This window comes from Tauraco erythrolophus, chromosome Z (assembly GCF_009769465.1).
Source record: "Tauraco erythrolophus isolate bTauEry1 chromosome Z, bTauEry1.pri, whole genome shotgun sequence".
NCBI classification, from domain to species: Eukaryota; Metazoa; Chordata; class Aves; order Musophagiformes; family Musophagidae; genus Tauraco; species Tauraco erythrolophus.
Genome location: NC_141496.1, coordinates 85,067,096 through 85,083,274, shown reverse-complemented (window position 1 = coordinate 85,083,274; position 16,179 = coordinate 85,067,096). Strand labels below are relative to the sequence as shown.

The following is a 16,179-nucleotide window of genomic DNA, read 5'->3' as shown; positions in this document are numbered from 1 at the left end:
CCTAACTCAACCATTGGCCTTGCGAGACAAGAGTCATAAATGCAGAAAAACCTCCCTATCACCATTTATCAGTGTTATAGACATGTTTGTGAGAGGCAGAATACTGCCAGCAAATTCCTTTCTCCTGCCTTAAAGGAAATGACTATCTTCACCACCCACATCCGGTTGTGTAACGATCAGGTTTAAACCAATGCTACAACTTCAGATACCCCTCCGAGGTAAGCCAGTCTAAGAGCTTACTGATGCAGGAAGGGTCACCTCACCTCACGTAAGCACTTGCAAAAAGTCTGGAAGTCGACGCAGCAAAAGACCTTACACCAGCTTGACATGAAACCTGAAATGGTTTGCAGAGGAGTCAGACAGACTGTCCTTAGGATAGCACAACAGAGGGGAGAACCGTGCGGCCGGAGCAGCGGGGAGGAAGCAGGACTGCAGATGGCAAACACTGATTGGCCCAGCCTTGTTTATGAAATGGCATCCTCAGCATCAGTCCCTTCTGTAGGCTAACTGCAGCTATGCTATCTCTTTCTTTCTTTCTAGCACAGTCCAGAAGTAGGAAGCCACTCTGGCTTTGCTGACCTTAAAGTGGTTTTCTGTTTGTCTGCCTGTCACATCACATATTTTACCCCATCTCAATCTAAACCAGCACTAGCTGACATGCTCAGTTGGTTAAATAGGAACACAGGATACAGACCCTTTGGGGAATTATGGAAAATGATATTCAGTTATTACACAAGATACAGATTCAAACTAGAAGAGGCACCGACCAAGACTACTAGGGTGACCAGCCTGGAATACAATCTTTTCTTAAAGGGGAGTGGATGAGGGAATAAATGAAAAAAATCATTGTAGCCTCCTTAGCTCTTTTCCTTGTTTTATATTTAACATCTCACCGTATTTCCAGACTACAGTTGTACGAGTCCTGAGATGAATACTACGTGATTTAAGCTAAAGGAAAAGGTCAGCAGCAAAATGCTGCCAGAAGAAAAAAAACATACAAAAAATACCTGTGGATTCATTTATGATGGAAACTAAAAGAAAGCTTTTAAGCAGAAGAGTAAAGTTCTACACTATGATTTCAACACAAACAAGAAGAGCTTTAAGACAAAGTTTGGTCAGTGTCCCCATGGTTTGATAAACAGATGAGTACAAAATCCAAGACTTGACACAGTGGCTGAACTCAGGTCTTCCAGCACTTCTTTACTCATTTATCCTAACTAAATTGTTCAGAAATGCAGCATATACCTCTACACTTGGCAATAAAAATATCCAGAGTGTACAAAAAAGGAAAATAAAAAAATATTTAATTTATTAACAATTAATAACAATTTGACGACAGTCTACTTAACCCACCTAGCTGTCCCTGCATGCGTACTGCCAAAACCCAACAGAACGGAACCGCTGCTAATTGAACCGTGTGAGCTGGAGCACAAGCTTTCTCAGGCTGCAGAAGTGCATATACTTGAACACGAGACTCTAGAATAGGAGATGAAAGGAAGGAAGAAGCAACTTGATTTCTGTCTGGAAATCACGAATAAAAAGATGGTTGTGGATGACCAAGGATACAAAGACATTAGAACACTGCTGTTTCTTGAAGTGCTAAATCACATGGTTAACAGCTAGTGAAGGCTGCTTAGTCCTAATGAACTTGTCTGATCAATTTATAGTCTAGTGTATCACAACTTCAAGGTATTAAAATCAAATCCACATGTATTTTATTGTTCCATTATTCAGAAAAAATGTAAATAATAGGATACAAGGCTGAAAATGGTAGTTTTCCTTTACAGTTAAGATTGGCTAATGTTTTTCTTTAAAAGGTCTTTCAGCTGCTCAGAACACTGCCAGTCTTGTCCGACATTAAGTTTTACATAGCTGGATGTGTCTCATTGAATTTTTGTGCAATATGAGGGTGCCACATGGGTAACATATAGCTACACTCAGAACCTGGGGGCATATTTGTAAATGCACTTAATTGCTGTAAGATGCAGACAAGAACAGAACAGAACATCCTCTGCTAAAGCATCACATCATTGTCAGGGAAGATTAATAATTTAAACTTTACAAAAAAGCCCTACCATTCAGTACATAAATACCTCTATAAATCTGCTTCCAGCAGTCATCACTCAAAGTTGCTTTTGTGAAAGTGTAGCAATAAATAGATTGCACATTTTTACTATACCAGAACATGTACTGTTGTCGGAACTTCACCAAGCTGAAACAAAGACAGGAGGTTTGCTACAATAATACCGAGAGTTCAAGCCATTTCGGAAGTACATATGAAGTAAAATGACAAATACTGGGTCTGGAAGTGGACAGTAATGCATAGTAAGTGGAGACTTATTCCAGAATAATTGCAAAACAGAGCAATTATTTTGGAACAGCATCTACACGGAGGGCAATCCCATGTATTTAGAGCACATGAGCTTATTTTATTACAGATATGATAGTCAATTTCACCATGCAGACTTGTAAAATCATCTTAAAAAAATCTCTTTTAATAAAGGTCTGCAGAGCTTTTTATCATACTCTACCACTTCTGTTAAAGACATTAATTAATTTCAGCTTCATTGCCTAATAGAATAGTTTACAGGATCCTAACAGTAATGCAAGAAGCAAGCTTGACACAAATTTAAGATTTCTTGGTTACCTCTCTGGAAGAAAGTTTGTAAGGTTTTCTTGTGTCTACTTTTAATAGAAAAAGCACCTTCGCTTCCAGTAATTTTCTACAGTAATGGAAAATCTTCAAATTCCTTGTTGCTTGAGTATATCCTTGCTCTTATCTGAAAAGGACAGTTTCCACTGTACAGAATGCTTAATGTAAATACATCTCCACCTTATTTATACATCAAATGATTCAATTCCACTCTATTAGCTCTTAAGAGAATGTAATTCATAGTTTCTCCTCACATTTTCTTGTTGCATTTTACACGTGCATTTCACTCTGGCTGGATTAAAGTACATGTGCATATATATAAAACAACGTTTAATCAGGCTAGGGAGTTTCATGGGGACGATGATGTCTTTGAAGTTGAAAAAGAAAAATACCTGTGATCTGTTGACAAAAAACTTAATCTGCAAAATGGAGCTTTGTACGTAATAGAAACATACTCTATTAAAAAAAGGAGGTAATCGTATAATTTTCCTCTCAGACCGTCTAGGACACAGGTCTATCAGAAAAAAAAAAAAAAAAAGAAAAGGGAAAATGAAAGCTTTTAATACTAGCTTTGATTCTGGCAATCTTGAAGAATTCAAGTCTCTGTATATGAGCTATGACAAACAATATAGGCTTTGGAAAGATTAGCAAGCAATTATAACTTATGAGGTATTTTAATAACCTTAGCTTAAAGACCACACAAAAGCAAAAGATTGGTAGGTAGAGTGAAAAAAAAAAAAAAGACAGATTAAGCTTATTATGCAAGTTTTCTTTAATAATTAAAATTTTAGATTTTTTTTTAAATCAATGACAGTATGTGCATATTAACCTATCTCTTAGTAAATGCTGAGAGTTGTTTTAAAGTATAGGTGGTGCAATATCGAACTAAAAATGAACTAAAACTAAATCTATTTTTAATGGCTAACCCCGTGGCTTGCAAAAATTTGCTAAACAAGATGCCTAGATATGTTTCTTGGCAGCTTTTCTATGGCCTCACCCTGGTGGGCAGAACTCAGGAGATAGCACACCCATCTGAAGGGGCAGAGCAGGCCAGCTGTATCTCTTGGCAGCAAACCTTCATGGCAGAGCAATGTTAATAGGCTCTGACGTAGCTCTTAACAAAAGAAACAGTCACGCTGTAGTCATGGGCCCAGGTGTACCATTCCTGTACATATTGTAAAAAGAGTGAAGAGGAGGAACACCTTGGTTCTCTCATGTGAAAGCAACTCGTCCTTAAATATTAAAATCAAAATAAAACATCTCAAATTAAATGCTCCCAATATTAAAAACTTATAGTATTCAATCTCAGTTTCACTGCTCTTGGATAAAGCTGTTCCTTTGCCACACATTGAAGTATGTGTTTAAACTCTACAAATCGTATCCAATAAATACATACTCACAGATCAGGTAGTGCTTTGGTGTATTAATTTCCTATATATAATTCCAGAAAAGCAATTGTTTCCCACATGAGGGAAGTGGCTATTATGACTACCTGTGCAAATAGGTGCGTGTTTGGGTTTTTCATACTGTGGGATAAAGTCCAGTTGTAATATCCTTGTTTCTCATTGCCTGTTCTCCTATACATCGGTGACTATACACTATCCTAAGCAGTCCCTTGCAAGACAACTCTAAAATACAGCTGTCAATAGCAAATATCTTCAAAACAAGTCAAGGTAATCATATCTATGTAACAGCTGAATACAGAGACATTTTCTTCTGATGATGATATGGCTGTTTCACAACCAACTGGAGATGCCATTAAAGCAAGGATCTTGGAATACTTTAAAAATAGTTTAAGTATGGCTACATAACCATGGAAGTATCCAGGTTATCACGGATCTACCAAGAATTTGACACTAAAAGAAGCAGCTAAAACCATAATGAGCATGTTTTTGCTTTTGTTGCCACAGTATCTCTATTTGGAATGCTATTTGTTTTGCAAACAGTAACTACTTCCTCCTATCTCTGCTATCACTTTACTCACAAACCATAAAAAAGTATTTCAGAACTTGGGTCCATTCTGCACAGCTCTGCAACTGAAGCACCAAAGAAAAGCAGCAGCGCTTTATCAAAGGCTTCAGGCCACTTTCTTATCTGTCTTGTGAAACCGTACAACTGGAAACACAGTGGCATAAGTCACACAACAACTAAGTACATTTGAGTACTGTTCACACCGAGCCTGCAGAGCATTCTATACTTTAAGTACAAGGTAACTGGTCAGTACAAATATATTTCTAAGCACGAGTGTCATGTTTCCTTGTCTTTCTAAATCATTCTTCAAAAACACACCAGAAAACAGTCTACTTCAGTTTTAGATGTAGGGTAAAACCCAGACTGGTTAAAATATGTCCAAGGTTTTACTTTTCTTTACTCTTTTGGCTACTTATTTGGGCTGTCATCCAAATGCTATCATAACACAGTATCAAGCTTTTGACATTAAATTGCAGAAAGCATTGAATAATCTTCATTAGCATCACAAGAAAGTAATTTGTAATTGAATCAATTCGCTGTACAGATGACTGTAGCTGCAGGGTGCATGCAGGTCAACAGCATCTAACAGACTTACTAGTTAAATTAGAAACCACAGCATGTGTCCTCAATATGCAGGGTCTAGACCCTGAGAATAAGGCATATTAGCAAGGGAAGCGCACAAGGCTGATCACTGCTTGCTGCAAAAAGGTCAGACTCGCAGCTGTACTTAGCAGCAGCCTCCACCTAAGAAAACAAAAAGAGATGGAACCTGAAACATCCAAATGTTCTGCGTTTCTGAAGCTGCATACAACTGACCAGCCAAAGTTAGCTGACACAATGGAGCAGCTTCTGTTCAGCTTGTCAAGCATCACCATTGAAAACGTGCATACGCTTCGCAGGCTGCCCACATGGCCAACTCATAGCCCAGCGACCAGCTTGAGCCACCACTGCCTGACACAGCTCGGCTTATTAGCCCAGCAACTGAGCTAATAAGTTAATAACTTGCTTATTAACCCAGCAACTTTCTGAGCATGGCCACACAACCTGGAGCCAGCTCCACAGCTGTTAAAACACTGCTGTAGCCACATTGCACAAATGGCTGATTTGGAGACGAAATGTGCCCCCAAGAAATGAACAGGATCCAACCAAGGAAGTCAGGGGCACAGAGCTTAAAGCAGGAAGAGGAGAGTATGCCCCACACAGCTGAATCGTAGGAGGAAGTGTAGAGAGCACAGGCAGGATGCACAACCTTCCCACTGAACCCTCCAGCCACTGCTGCAGCAGTACCAACACAAGGTAAGCAACTCTGTTCCTGCATTTCCAAAGCAGTGTTTAAAAGCCAAAAGACAGGTTACTTGGAGTAGTTCCCCCTGTGGTTTCACCTTGTTCAGGGAGCTGGGCAGAGGCTTCATACGCTGTATCTTCAGAATCACCTAGGTCACTGCAGACTGCCTTTGTTTCTCAGTCTAAGGAGCACATTTGCATAGTGCCATTTAAACTCAATCTGGACAGTCGTTTTCAATGAGCTCCTTTATAAGAGTCCCTAATAATCCCTCACTTGGCTCCCAAAAGCAAGAAGCTTTAAACTCCTGGGCAGACCGAATAAAAAGGGACGGATGAAGAGGATGCCAAAACGTGAAGCAGAAAACAACAAAGGCAGTTTTCCACCCCCTCCATCACCACAATGAACAAATGAAAGCAAGCACCTTTGCAATTCAAATCCACCCACTGTGCAGAGATACCTGTACCTCACTCGCAGTCACTTTTGGAAATAAACACCTAAACGAATCTGGGCTAAACACTGACCAATTTAACCCACTTACGAAGTAACTGTGGATCAGGCATCACCTGCAATCCATGCAGTTATTCCTGACTCTCACCAGTATCTACCACAATAAGCAAGGCAGTTATGTTCAGGTCTGAACTAACCGCTTTCTGTCCCTGGTGTTTCCCTCCCTCCTTCAAGAATCCTCAACACCACTGAAGTGTTTTGCTGTGGTTACCGACGCTGAGGCACAGGTGGTGCTCAGGTTTACCTCAGGGGCTGAGAAATACACAGAGACTCTTTATCTTCTACAACTGTCAAAACTTATAAACAACTCTTGGCTGTTTTCCCCTAACAGCAAAAGAGCACGGGTTACGCTGTTTTGCTCGCTGGTGCACAGGCGGCTGTTTCACTGCGTTTCCACCAGCTCAGGGCTGTTTTATCACTGCCACCACAGCAGCGTTCCACACAGCAGGTGTGCCCATGACTCTGCAGAACAGCTGCCCTCTCCCCTCGCTGCCAGACCCGGATGATGCAGGAAAAACACGTGTGGAAGGTGGAGCAGGCCAGCTCACGAAAAGGCAAGCTGCTGTGAACAGTTCATAACGAAGGGGAAGTTCAGCTAATAGCCTGTTTGGAGCTGCAGCTGAACGATGCGTACCCAAAGCAAGTGGAAAAATGCCGCTCCTTGCTTGGTAGGCATCTGCTCTCAGCACCACGCCTGCAGCACTGTCAGGTTCTCCTCCAGCTGTGAACATCTGGCAAAAGGCTTGCTCCGTGGTGCTTCCAGGTAGAGGTCAGCCCACTGGACCCGCTGGTGTAACTAATTTCAACTAATTGCTTTCAGCCCAGACCAATCCAAGGGGATTGGGAGGGGGGGAAGTAATTAAAGCAATGACTTAACACCACTGTTTTCACACGTAGGTACAGTCCTAGGAAAAAGCAAAGGGCACCTCAGAGACACACCTTGGGAGCACAACCCTATCTGGAAAAAACAAGCAACTTTAGTTCTTTACCTCCAATCAGGGTAACAAAGCTACCTACAGATATGACTCAGGAGCAATCCACATAACGTCATCATGAAAAACCCAACCCTCAACCAGCAGGAAAGAAGCCTGAAGCATTCTGTCCGATCCCAAATTATTACAATTTCTGCAAACTAATACCACTCTGGATTGAAACCATTTTAGATCAATGAATGTGTATGTTACATTGAGACATAGGAAGGACTTCAAATTTGAGATTCCTGTGCATTAGCATAAGAAATCAAGGGTCGTGGTTTTTAAGAGATTGCTAGGGATAGCAGGTTTTAGTCTCACAGAGAACACTATCAGCAAGTGCTCTTTATAGAGAGGCTCCATATACTTCTGCCTTACTAGATAGCTATGCAGGAAAAAAAAAAAGAAAAAGGCTATTACTTTCATTTTTCTAATATTCCTCATATGATTTATTAATTTATTTATAGGAAACTTTCCAGAAAGGTGCTACGAAAGCTTTTATAATAAATTTTATGTTAGTGTAAACAGGCTAGTCCTTCTGCCTTTGTTTTCTTTTTAAGTCAGAAGGAATATCTCCCAGGTGTCCCTTAAAACCAATACTAAACAGGAAAACCTCATTTTTGAGTGCACATGCATGTAAGTTTCACGGGAGAGAAGACATATGCAATGTTCTGGACTACAAACCATTGTATTTTACTTCTTCTTTTAAGACTATGTTAAAAAAGACAGATTAGATTTTTTCCCCAAATTGTGCTATGTAATTAAACAGTTGTAGCATATGTTTCATTTAATTTCCATGAACAACAAAGCTGGTATCACAGTCAAACAAACTGCAGAAGCCTGCACTGCGTCACAGTCACGTATTTCACAAATACGATGGCTCACTCCCTCGCACTCCAGTTTTCAGACCAATAAAAGCTTTGTTACATGATATGCAAATTTCCCAGCTGTCATTTGGATTTTATAAACAAACAAAATTTTGTGATTAGTGTATGAAAACACATGCACATAGTTCACTTATTTATATTTACCTAACTTGCAAGACAAAGACTACAAAATTGTGCACAAATCTTATAGTTAACACCAGAACAAGAATATGAATACCCTTGACTACTAGGAACTAAAGAAAGTAGTTCATTTCACACAAAAAACAAATTTTATTCTCCTTAAAGGCTCTCTTGGTTAAGAGGAAAACAGGAGTTGAATCAAGCAAATTTACACGAGGAGAGATCAACTGTAAAGTGCCTCCAACTATTTGCAAATGATCATCAGTGTAACTTTGTTTTAGTGACACTGGTAATTTTTAAGGACTGTAAATTATTAGCAACAGTTTATGAAGTAGCATTCAAGCTGCACATGAACAAAACTTTGAAAAACTCATAGAACGCATTCCTCAATTCAGGGAATACTGCATACATAGCATGTCCTTACGGTAACTGCGAGTGGCATTCCTCAGAGGTCAGTATTGGGTCCAGTGCAGTCTAACATCTTTGTCGGACACATGGACAGTGGGATCGAGTGCACCCTCAGCAAGTTTGCAGATGACACCAAGCTGTGTGGTGCTGTGGACACACGGGAGGGAAGGGATGCCATCCAGAGGGACCTTGACAGGCTGGAGAGGTGGGCCTGTGAGAACCTCATGAAGTTCAAAAAGGCCAAGTGCAAGGTCCTGCTCACATGTGAGGTAATATCAAGCACAAGTAGAGGCTAAGCCTGTACTCAATTTCAATAGATTGAGAGTAGCCCTGAGGAGAAGGACTTTGGCGTGTTGGCTGATGAGAAGCTCAACATGAGCCGGCAATCATAGAATCACAGAATGGTTTGGGCTGGAAGGGACCTTAAAGATCATCTAGTTCCAAACCCCTGCCATGGGCAGGGACACCCTCCACTACACCAGGTTGCCCAAAGCCTCATCCAACCTGGCCTTGAACACTTCCAGGGATGGGGCAGCCACAACTTCTCTGGGCAACCTGTTCCAGGGCCTCATCACTCTCACAGTGAAAAATTTCTTCCTTAGATCTAATCTAAATCTGCCCTCTTTCAGTTTAAAGCCATTGCCCCTTGTCTTATCACTACATGCTCTTGTCCAAAGCCCCTCTCCAGCTTTCTTGTAGTCCCTTTAGGTACTGGAAGGCTGCTAGAAGATCACCCCGGAGCCTTCTCTTCTCCAGGCTGAACAGCCCCAACTCCCTCAGCCTGTCTTCATAGCAGAGGTGCTCCTGCCCTTGGAACATCTTTGTGGCCCTCCTCTGGACTCGCTCCAGCAGCTCCATGTCCTTCTTGTGTCAGGGACTCCAGAGCTGAATGCACTATTCCAGGTGGGGTCTCACGAGAGCAGAGCAGAGCAAAGGGGCAGAATCTCCTCCCTCGACCTGCTGCTCACACTGCTTTGGATGCAGCTCAGGAGACAGCTGGTTTTCTGGGCTTCAAGTACACACTGTGGGCTTATGTTGAGCTTGTCATCAACCATCGTCGCCAAGTCTTTCTCCTTCAGGCTGCTCTCAATCCATTCTCTGCCCAGCCTGTACTTGTGCTTGGGATTGCCCTGACCCATGTGCAGGACCTTGCACTTGGCCTTGCTGAACTTCATGAGGTTCTCACAGGCCCACCTCTCCAGCCTGTCAAGGTCCCTCTGGATGGCATCTCTTCCCTCCAGCATGTCAACCACACCACCAGCTTGTTATCATCTGCAAACTTGCTGAGGGTGCACTTGATCCCACTGTTCATTGTGGCCAACAAAGATGGTAAATAGCACTGGCCCCAGTACTGACCCCTGAGGCACACCACTCGTCACTGGTCTCTACTTAGAAATGAAGCCGTTGGTTGCTTTGAGCGCAGCCACCCAGTCAATTCCTTATCCACTGAATGGTCCATTCACCCAGTTATGTCTCTCCAATTTAGAGACAAGGATGTTGTGCGGGACCAGTGACAAACACTTTGGACAAGTCCAGGTGGCTGATGTCACTTGCTCTTCCCTAATCCATCAACACTGTAACCCCATTGTAGAAGGTCATCACGTTTTTCAGGCATGATTTGACCTTAGTGAAGCCACATTAGCTGTCACAAGTCACCTCCACATTTCCCATGTGCCTTAGCATAGTTGCCAGGAGGATCTGCTCCATGATCTTGCTGGGTACAGAGGTGAGACTGACTGGCTTGTAGTTCCCCAAGTCTTTCTTTTTTCCCTTTTTAAAAATGAGGGCTATGTTTCCCCTTTTCCAGTCAGTGGGAACTTCACCAGACTGCCATGACTTCTCAAATATGATGGATAGTGGCTTAGCAACTTCACCTGCTGTTTTCCTCAGGACCCACTGATGCACCTCATCAGGTCCCAGGGACTGCTGCACTTTCAGGTTCCTTAGATGGTCTCAAAACTGATCTTCTCCTACTGTGGGCAGTTCTTCATTCTCCCAGTCCCTGTCTTTGCTTCCTGTGACTTGGGCAGTCCGGCTAGAGCACTTGCCAGTGAAGACTGAGGCAAAGAAGTCATTGAGTACCTCAGCCTTCTCCATATCCTGGGTGACCAGGTCTCCTGTTTTCTTCCAGAGAGTGACCACATTTTCCTTCGACCTCATTTTATCACCGACATACCTACATAAGCTTTTCTTGTTGCCCTTGATGTCCCTGGCCAGATTCAATTCTATTGGAGCTTTAGCTTTCCTAATCTGATCACTAGCTGCTTGGACAATTTCTCTGTATTCCTCCCAGGCTATCTGTCCTTGCTTCCACCTTCTGTAGGCTTCCTTTTTGTGCTTGAATTTGTCCAGGTGCTCCTTGTTCATCCATGCAGGCTTCCTGGCTTTTTTTCCTGACTTCTTTGTTGGGATGCATCATTCCTGAGCTTGGAGGAGGTGATCCTTCACTATTAACCAGCTTTTAGGGCCCCTCTTCCCTCCAGGGCTTTCTCCCATGGCACTCTACCAAGCAGATTCCTGAAGAGGCCAAAGTCTGCTCTCCTGAAATCCAGGGTAGTGAGCTTGCTGTGTGCCCTCCTTGCTGCCCTAAGGATCTTGAATGCCACCATTTCATGGTCATTACAGCCAGGGCTGCCCTTGAGCATCACATTCCTCACCAGCCCCTCCTTGTTGGTGAGAACAAGGTCCAGCATAGCACCTTCTCTTTGTTGGTTTCTCTGTCACTTGGAGAAGGATGTTCTCATCAATGTATTCCAGGAACCTCTTGGATTGCTTCTGCTCTGCTGTGTTGTCTCTCCAATAGATATCGGGGTGGCTGAAGTCCACCATGATGACCAGGGCTCGTGAAGGTGAGGCTGCTTCTATCTGTCTGTAGAGGACCTCGTCTACTCGGTCTTCCTGGTCAGGTGGCCTGTAGCAGACCGCCACTGTAATGTCACCTGTCCCTGCCCTCCCTTTAATCCTGACTCATAAGCTCTTGGTCAGCTCCTCATCCATCCCCAGGTGGAGCTCCATGCACTCCAGCTGGTCTTTGACACAGAGGGTGACACCTCCTCCTTGTCTCCCGACTATCCTTCCTTCTGAGCCTGTATCCTTCCATTCTGACACTTCAGTCATAGGATTCATCCCACCACATCTCCGTGATGCCAGTAAGATCATAACTCTGCAGGAGTGTGCACACCTCTAACTACTCTTGTTTATTCCCCATCTACGCACGCATGCGTAGAGGCATTTAAGTTGGGTCCCAGATAGATCTAACTTACTGGCTGGAGTGTCTGGAATTCCATTCTGCTGCTCTTCAGGTGCTCTCAGCTTGTTTTCATCAAGCTTGATGTAATCCTCATTCCCCTTCAAATCTAGTTTAAAGCCCTGTCAATGAGCCCTGCCAGCTGATGTGCAAAGACCCTCATTCCCCTTTGAGAAAGGTGAAACCCACCTGGTGACAGCAAGCCTGGTGCCCTGTAGGCCACCCCATTGTCAAGAAAATAAAATTGTGGTGATGACACCAGCCGCAGAGCCATGTATTGATAGACTGGGCATGTCTGTTTCTTCTAATGTCACTGATTGCAGTTGGAAGGAGAGAAGAAAAGATAACTGATGTGTGCTTGCAGTCCAGAAAGCCAATCATCTCCTGGGCTGCATGAAAAGAAGCATGGCCAGCAGGTCGAGGGAAGTGATTCTGCCCCTCTACTCTGAAACCCCATCTGGAGCACTGCATTCAGCTTTGGGATCCCCAACACAAGAAGGACATGGAGCTGCTGGAGTGAGTCCAGAGGAGGGCCACGAAGATGTTCCAAAGGCTGCAGCACCTCTGCTATGAAGACAGGCTGAGAAAGTTGGGGCTGTTCAGCCTGGAGAAGAGAAGGCTCTGGGGAAATCTTCTAGCAGCCTTCCAGTACCTAAAGGGGGCCTACAAGAAAGCTGGAGAGGGACTTTTTACAAGGGTGTGTAGTGATAAGACAAGGGGCAACGGCTTTAAACTGAAAGAGGGGAGATTTAGACTAGATGTAAGGAAGAAATTTTTCACTCAGAGGGTGGTGAGGCACGGGAACAGGTTGCCCAGAGAAGTTGTGGCTGCCCCATCCCGGGAGTTGTTCAAGGCCAGGTTGGAGGAGGCTTTGAGCAATGTGATCCAGTGGAGGGTGTCCCTGCCCATGGCAGGGGGGTTGGAACTAAATAATCTTTAAGGTCCCTTCCAACTCAAACCATTCTATGATTCTGTGATTCTATGAAATGATGGGCACTACTGTTACTTCGCATTTCTAAGAACCCAGAGAACACTGAACAGAGCAAGTCATCCTGGTTTTGAAACATATTTTTCCTAAACCTTCTTCCTTCATTCCTAGCTTGGCACGTCACTTGGAGAAATTACATGGCACTGTATTAAGCTTCTGAAACCCCCAAATGAGTATGACATTGATTTCTCTCACCAGCGTTAACTGCATTGTTACAAACCCTACACCATCAGCTTGGCAGCAACACAAGCTGAAGTGGCCAAATGCACAGCAGTAATGGTGCACAACTTGTAGTCAGCTAGTAAGAGCGAAGCCTCATCACAGGTTAAAGTCCTGGCTAGAATTTTACAGAATAATGTAAATGCTCATATTACTCCTAACACTGCAGGACTTCAACTTTACCTCAACAAAATGTCCAGTATTAGTCTAAGTTTTTAAAAACTTAACTACAGATGTGAATGTGGACATAATACTTCATTGCATGCAGATCCACAAATAACTTCCAATTGTAATTAACAGCTCCTTTAATCAAAAGTGTCACAATTACTTTTCTTCTCTAGAAGTGACAAGTCTCGAATCTTCAGTTGAAGTGTGATCTTCCCAGTTTTCTCCCTACCTTCACTTTCAATGACAACATGAAGACAGGATAATTTTAAAGTTCTCATACATTAAACTTACTCTAGCCCTGTTTTGTTAGAACTGGAAAACAATCCTTGTTTGAAATATTTAATTAACAGTTTCACTATGAAATTCTATTGAAAATAATTTGAATAGGCTTGTCCTTACCTTGGTAGGAAGACACTTTCCACTACATAGAAGTCTTGCATAAGAACATCTCTGTCCGGTTTTGATGTAAGGTTTCCTACTGTGTATCCTATTCCCAGCTGGATAGCACCTTTAATAGCTGAAGATGCAGTCTGCATAGAAAGTAAGAATTCAGGAATAAGTTTGATAAACATAAATTTCTGTTGTTTATCAGTAATATATACGTTAAACTCTTAATCATTTTCATAATAACACCATCGTTGTCTTTACCTCTTAGACCTCAGAGAGATGACTGCTTTTCAATGAAAAGATTTAGAAGAAACACTATGTTGTAGCGAAAGCTACAAAATTCAATTCTCTGGTTGTACAGACTAAGACTTTTCAAATTGCCCAAATGATTTAGGCATTGGGTTCTAACTTAAGACATTTCCGATCTAAATGGACATTCAAACTGCTTCAGGAGTTTGAAACAGCACGCGTTATCTTCTGCAAAAGAGTCACAAATTGTACATGCATACCGAGGCAGCACACCGCAGGCTGATGGTTTAAATGCAGGTTCTGGACACAAATGAATGTATCAAGTTCAGCTTAACAGTCAGTGCAAGAGGTGCTTTAACTGGGGGAATCCAGAAACAAAAGTGCTGAGGAAGAAAGATCTCTACATAAAAATCTACATGCATAGAGTGAAATGTCTTAAATTCAACGAAAAGGGCTTGCAGGGGAGAGAAGCATTCAAAAGGACAGTGCCAAATTGTGCTAGATATAGTCTATATATGGCACCTCAGACCATCTCTGAAACTTTCTCACGCTGACTAGACAAACTTCCTGGATGGATTAAAAAAAATGGCAGAACTGGGTCAAAATAAGAAATTAGTTGAGAAAGGAATTCTTAAAAAAAGATGGAAGGGGTGAATAAAGAAAACAAACCAGTAGGAAGGGCAAGAAGGCCATCAGGAAGGGAGTATCTCTTGGCCCGGTGCATTTTCACCAGTTTGAAGACACCATTTGGGTGCCGGTTTTCAGGTTTTACCTCCCACCCACCAAACAAGCGAGAGACTGTCTCAGTTGAAGCAAAGAACACCAGAAATTTCACGGTCAGAGCTACTTCAACACGTGAACAAAAGCATTTCAGGAGTGGGAATTATGTAAGAAAGGGTTCAAGTACACAAAACTACTCTTGTTATAGTTCTCAGAACAGCATATGCTACAGTGACTGCCTATTTTTAGAAAAGAGAAGACAGAGATGTGTATCTCCTGAATAATTAGGACTGCACATCAAGCAGAACTTAGGCTTGCATAACAGTTCAGAAGAGGCAATTTGGTGGGAACAAACAACACCGCCATTCTTAGACTGTTACTTTGACTATTAAAAAGATTTGGCTTTGTGTCATAAGAAGATTCACATTTTTCTCTCCTTCAAAGACCCCTATTCAAGAATGATTAATGCCCAACAAAAGCAGTAATTATGTAACTTTGATCAAACCAATACATGTACAAATAGAGTTTCTGCTTCATAGCTGGATGTCCATTCTGTTCACTGTCACAGCAAGGGACTATGTCCAAAAGAGCAGCAGACAGCACAGTACTTTTATTTTATTAATGAGAGAGGACAAGCCATTCAAAAAAAAAAAAAAAGGCAGGTAACCTGGCAATGTGATTTTAAGAGGACAACTCTGGATCACCTCTCAAGCTCACAAACAATATCAGTAGGATTTCTGCAAACTCAAAAGAACACCTACAGTCTGGATGGCAGAATGTAAGGTCTTCTACTGGTATGGTGCAGACTTTACCTATAAGGTTACCTTCTCCTTAATTTCCACTCCTATTCAAGAGTGCCATTAGTAATCACCCATCATTTCTGCAGCAATCACAGTAATGAGCTTCACAGAAAAGCACTGTTATGAAATCATTCAGGATACTTTAACAACCATTTTAAACCAAATTGATAGCATTTACAGCATGCTGAAGGCAATTGCTGGCCCCAAGTCAATTATTTGTGAACCACTGTTACAAGTTAACCCAAACTAAGGCTGGTCATTCAATATCCCCTTAGTAAATGACAAGTTTTTGTTTTCACAAGCTTTAAAATGAGAACGAAGCAAATCTTGGAAATTGCCTCAATACAAACACTTGGTTTGGTCTAACTTCTTTATTATTAGTATTTTGTTATTAAGAAGAGATAAAAAAAGCTGCCTCTCAAGCCTTAGGGGAAACATTCTTGATTAATCCATTTTATTACTACAAATATATATTTATTGGATGCTACAAATGCAAATGGAAAAATTGATCTCTCTCATGCATTTTTCCTTACTGAGGCACCTCTTTTAATGCCCACAAAGGCAGTAAAAACTAGTTTCAAACCTAAGCCCATTATTTC

General features: G+C 42.1%; 1 protein-coding gene across 1 annotated transcript in view; it reads right to left on the bottom strand.

Annotated features, from left to right (window-relative positions):
* The window catches only part of PIP5K1B (phosphatidylinositol-4-phosphate 5-kinase type 1 beta), a 115,519-nt gene that overhangs the window by 53,154 nt on the left and 46,186 nt on the right, over positions 1–16,179 (bottom strand). Inside the window, exon 5 of the mRNA XM_086629004.1 lies at positions 13,824–13,954. Coding sequence (XP_086485130.1) covers positions 13,824–13,954 — 131 coding nt within the window. The remainder of the gene's footprint in view (positions 1–13,823; positions 13,955–16,179) is intronic.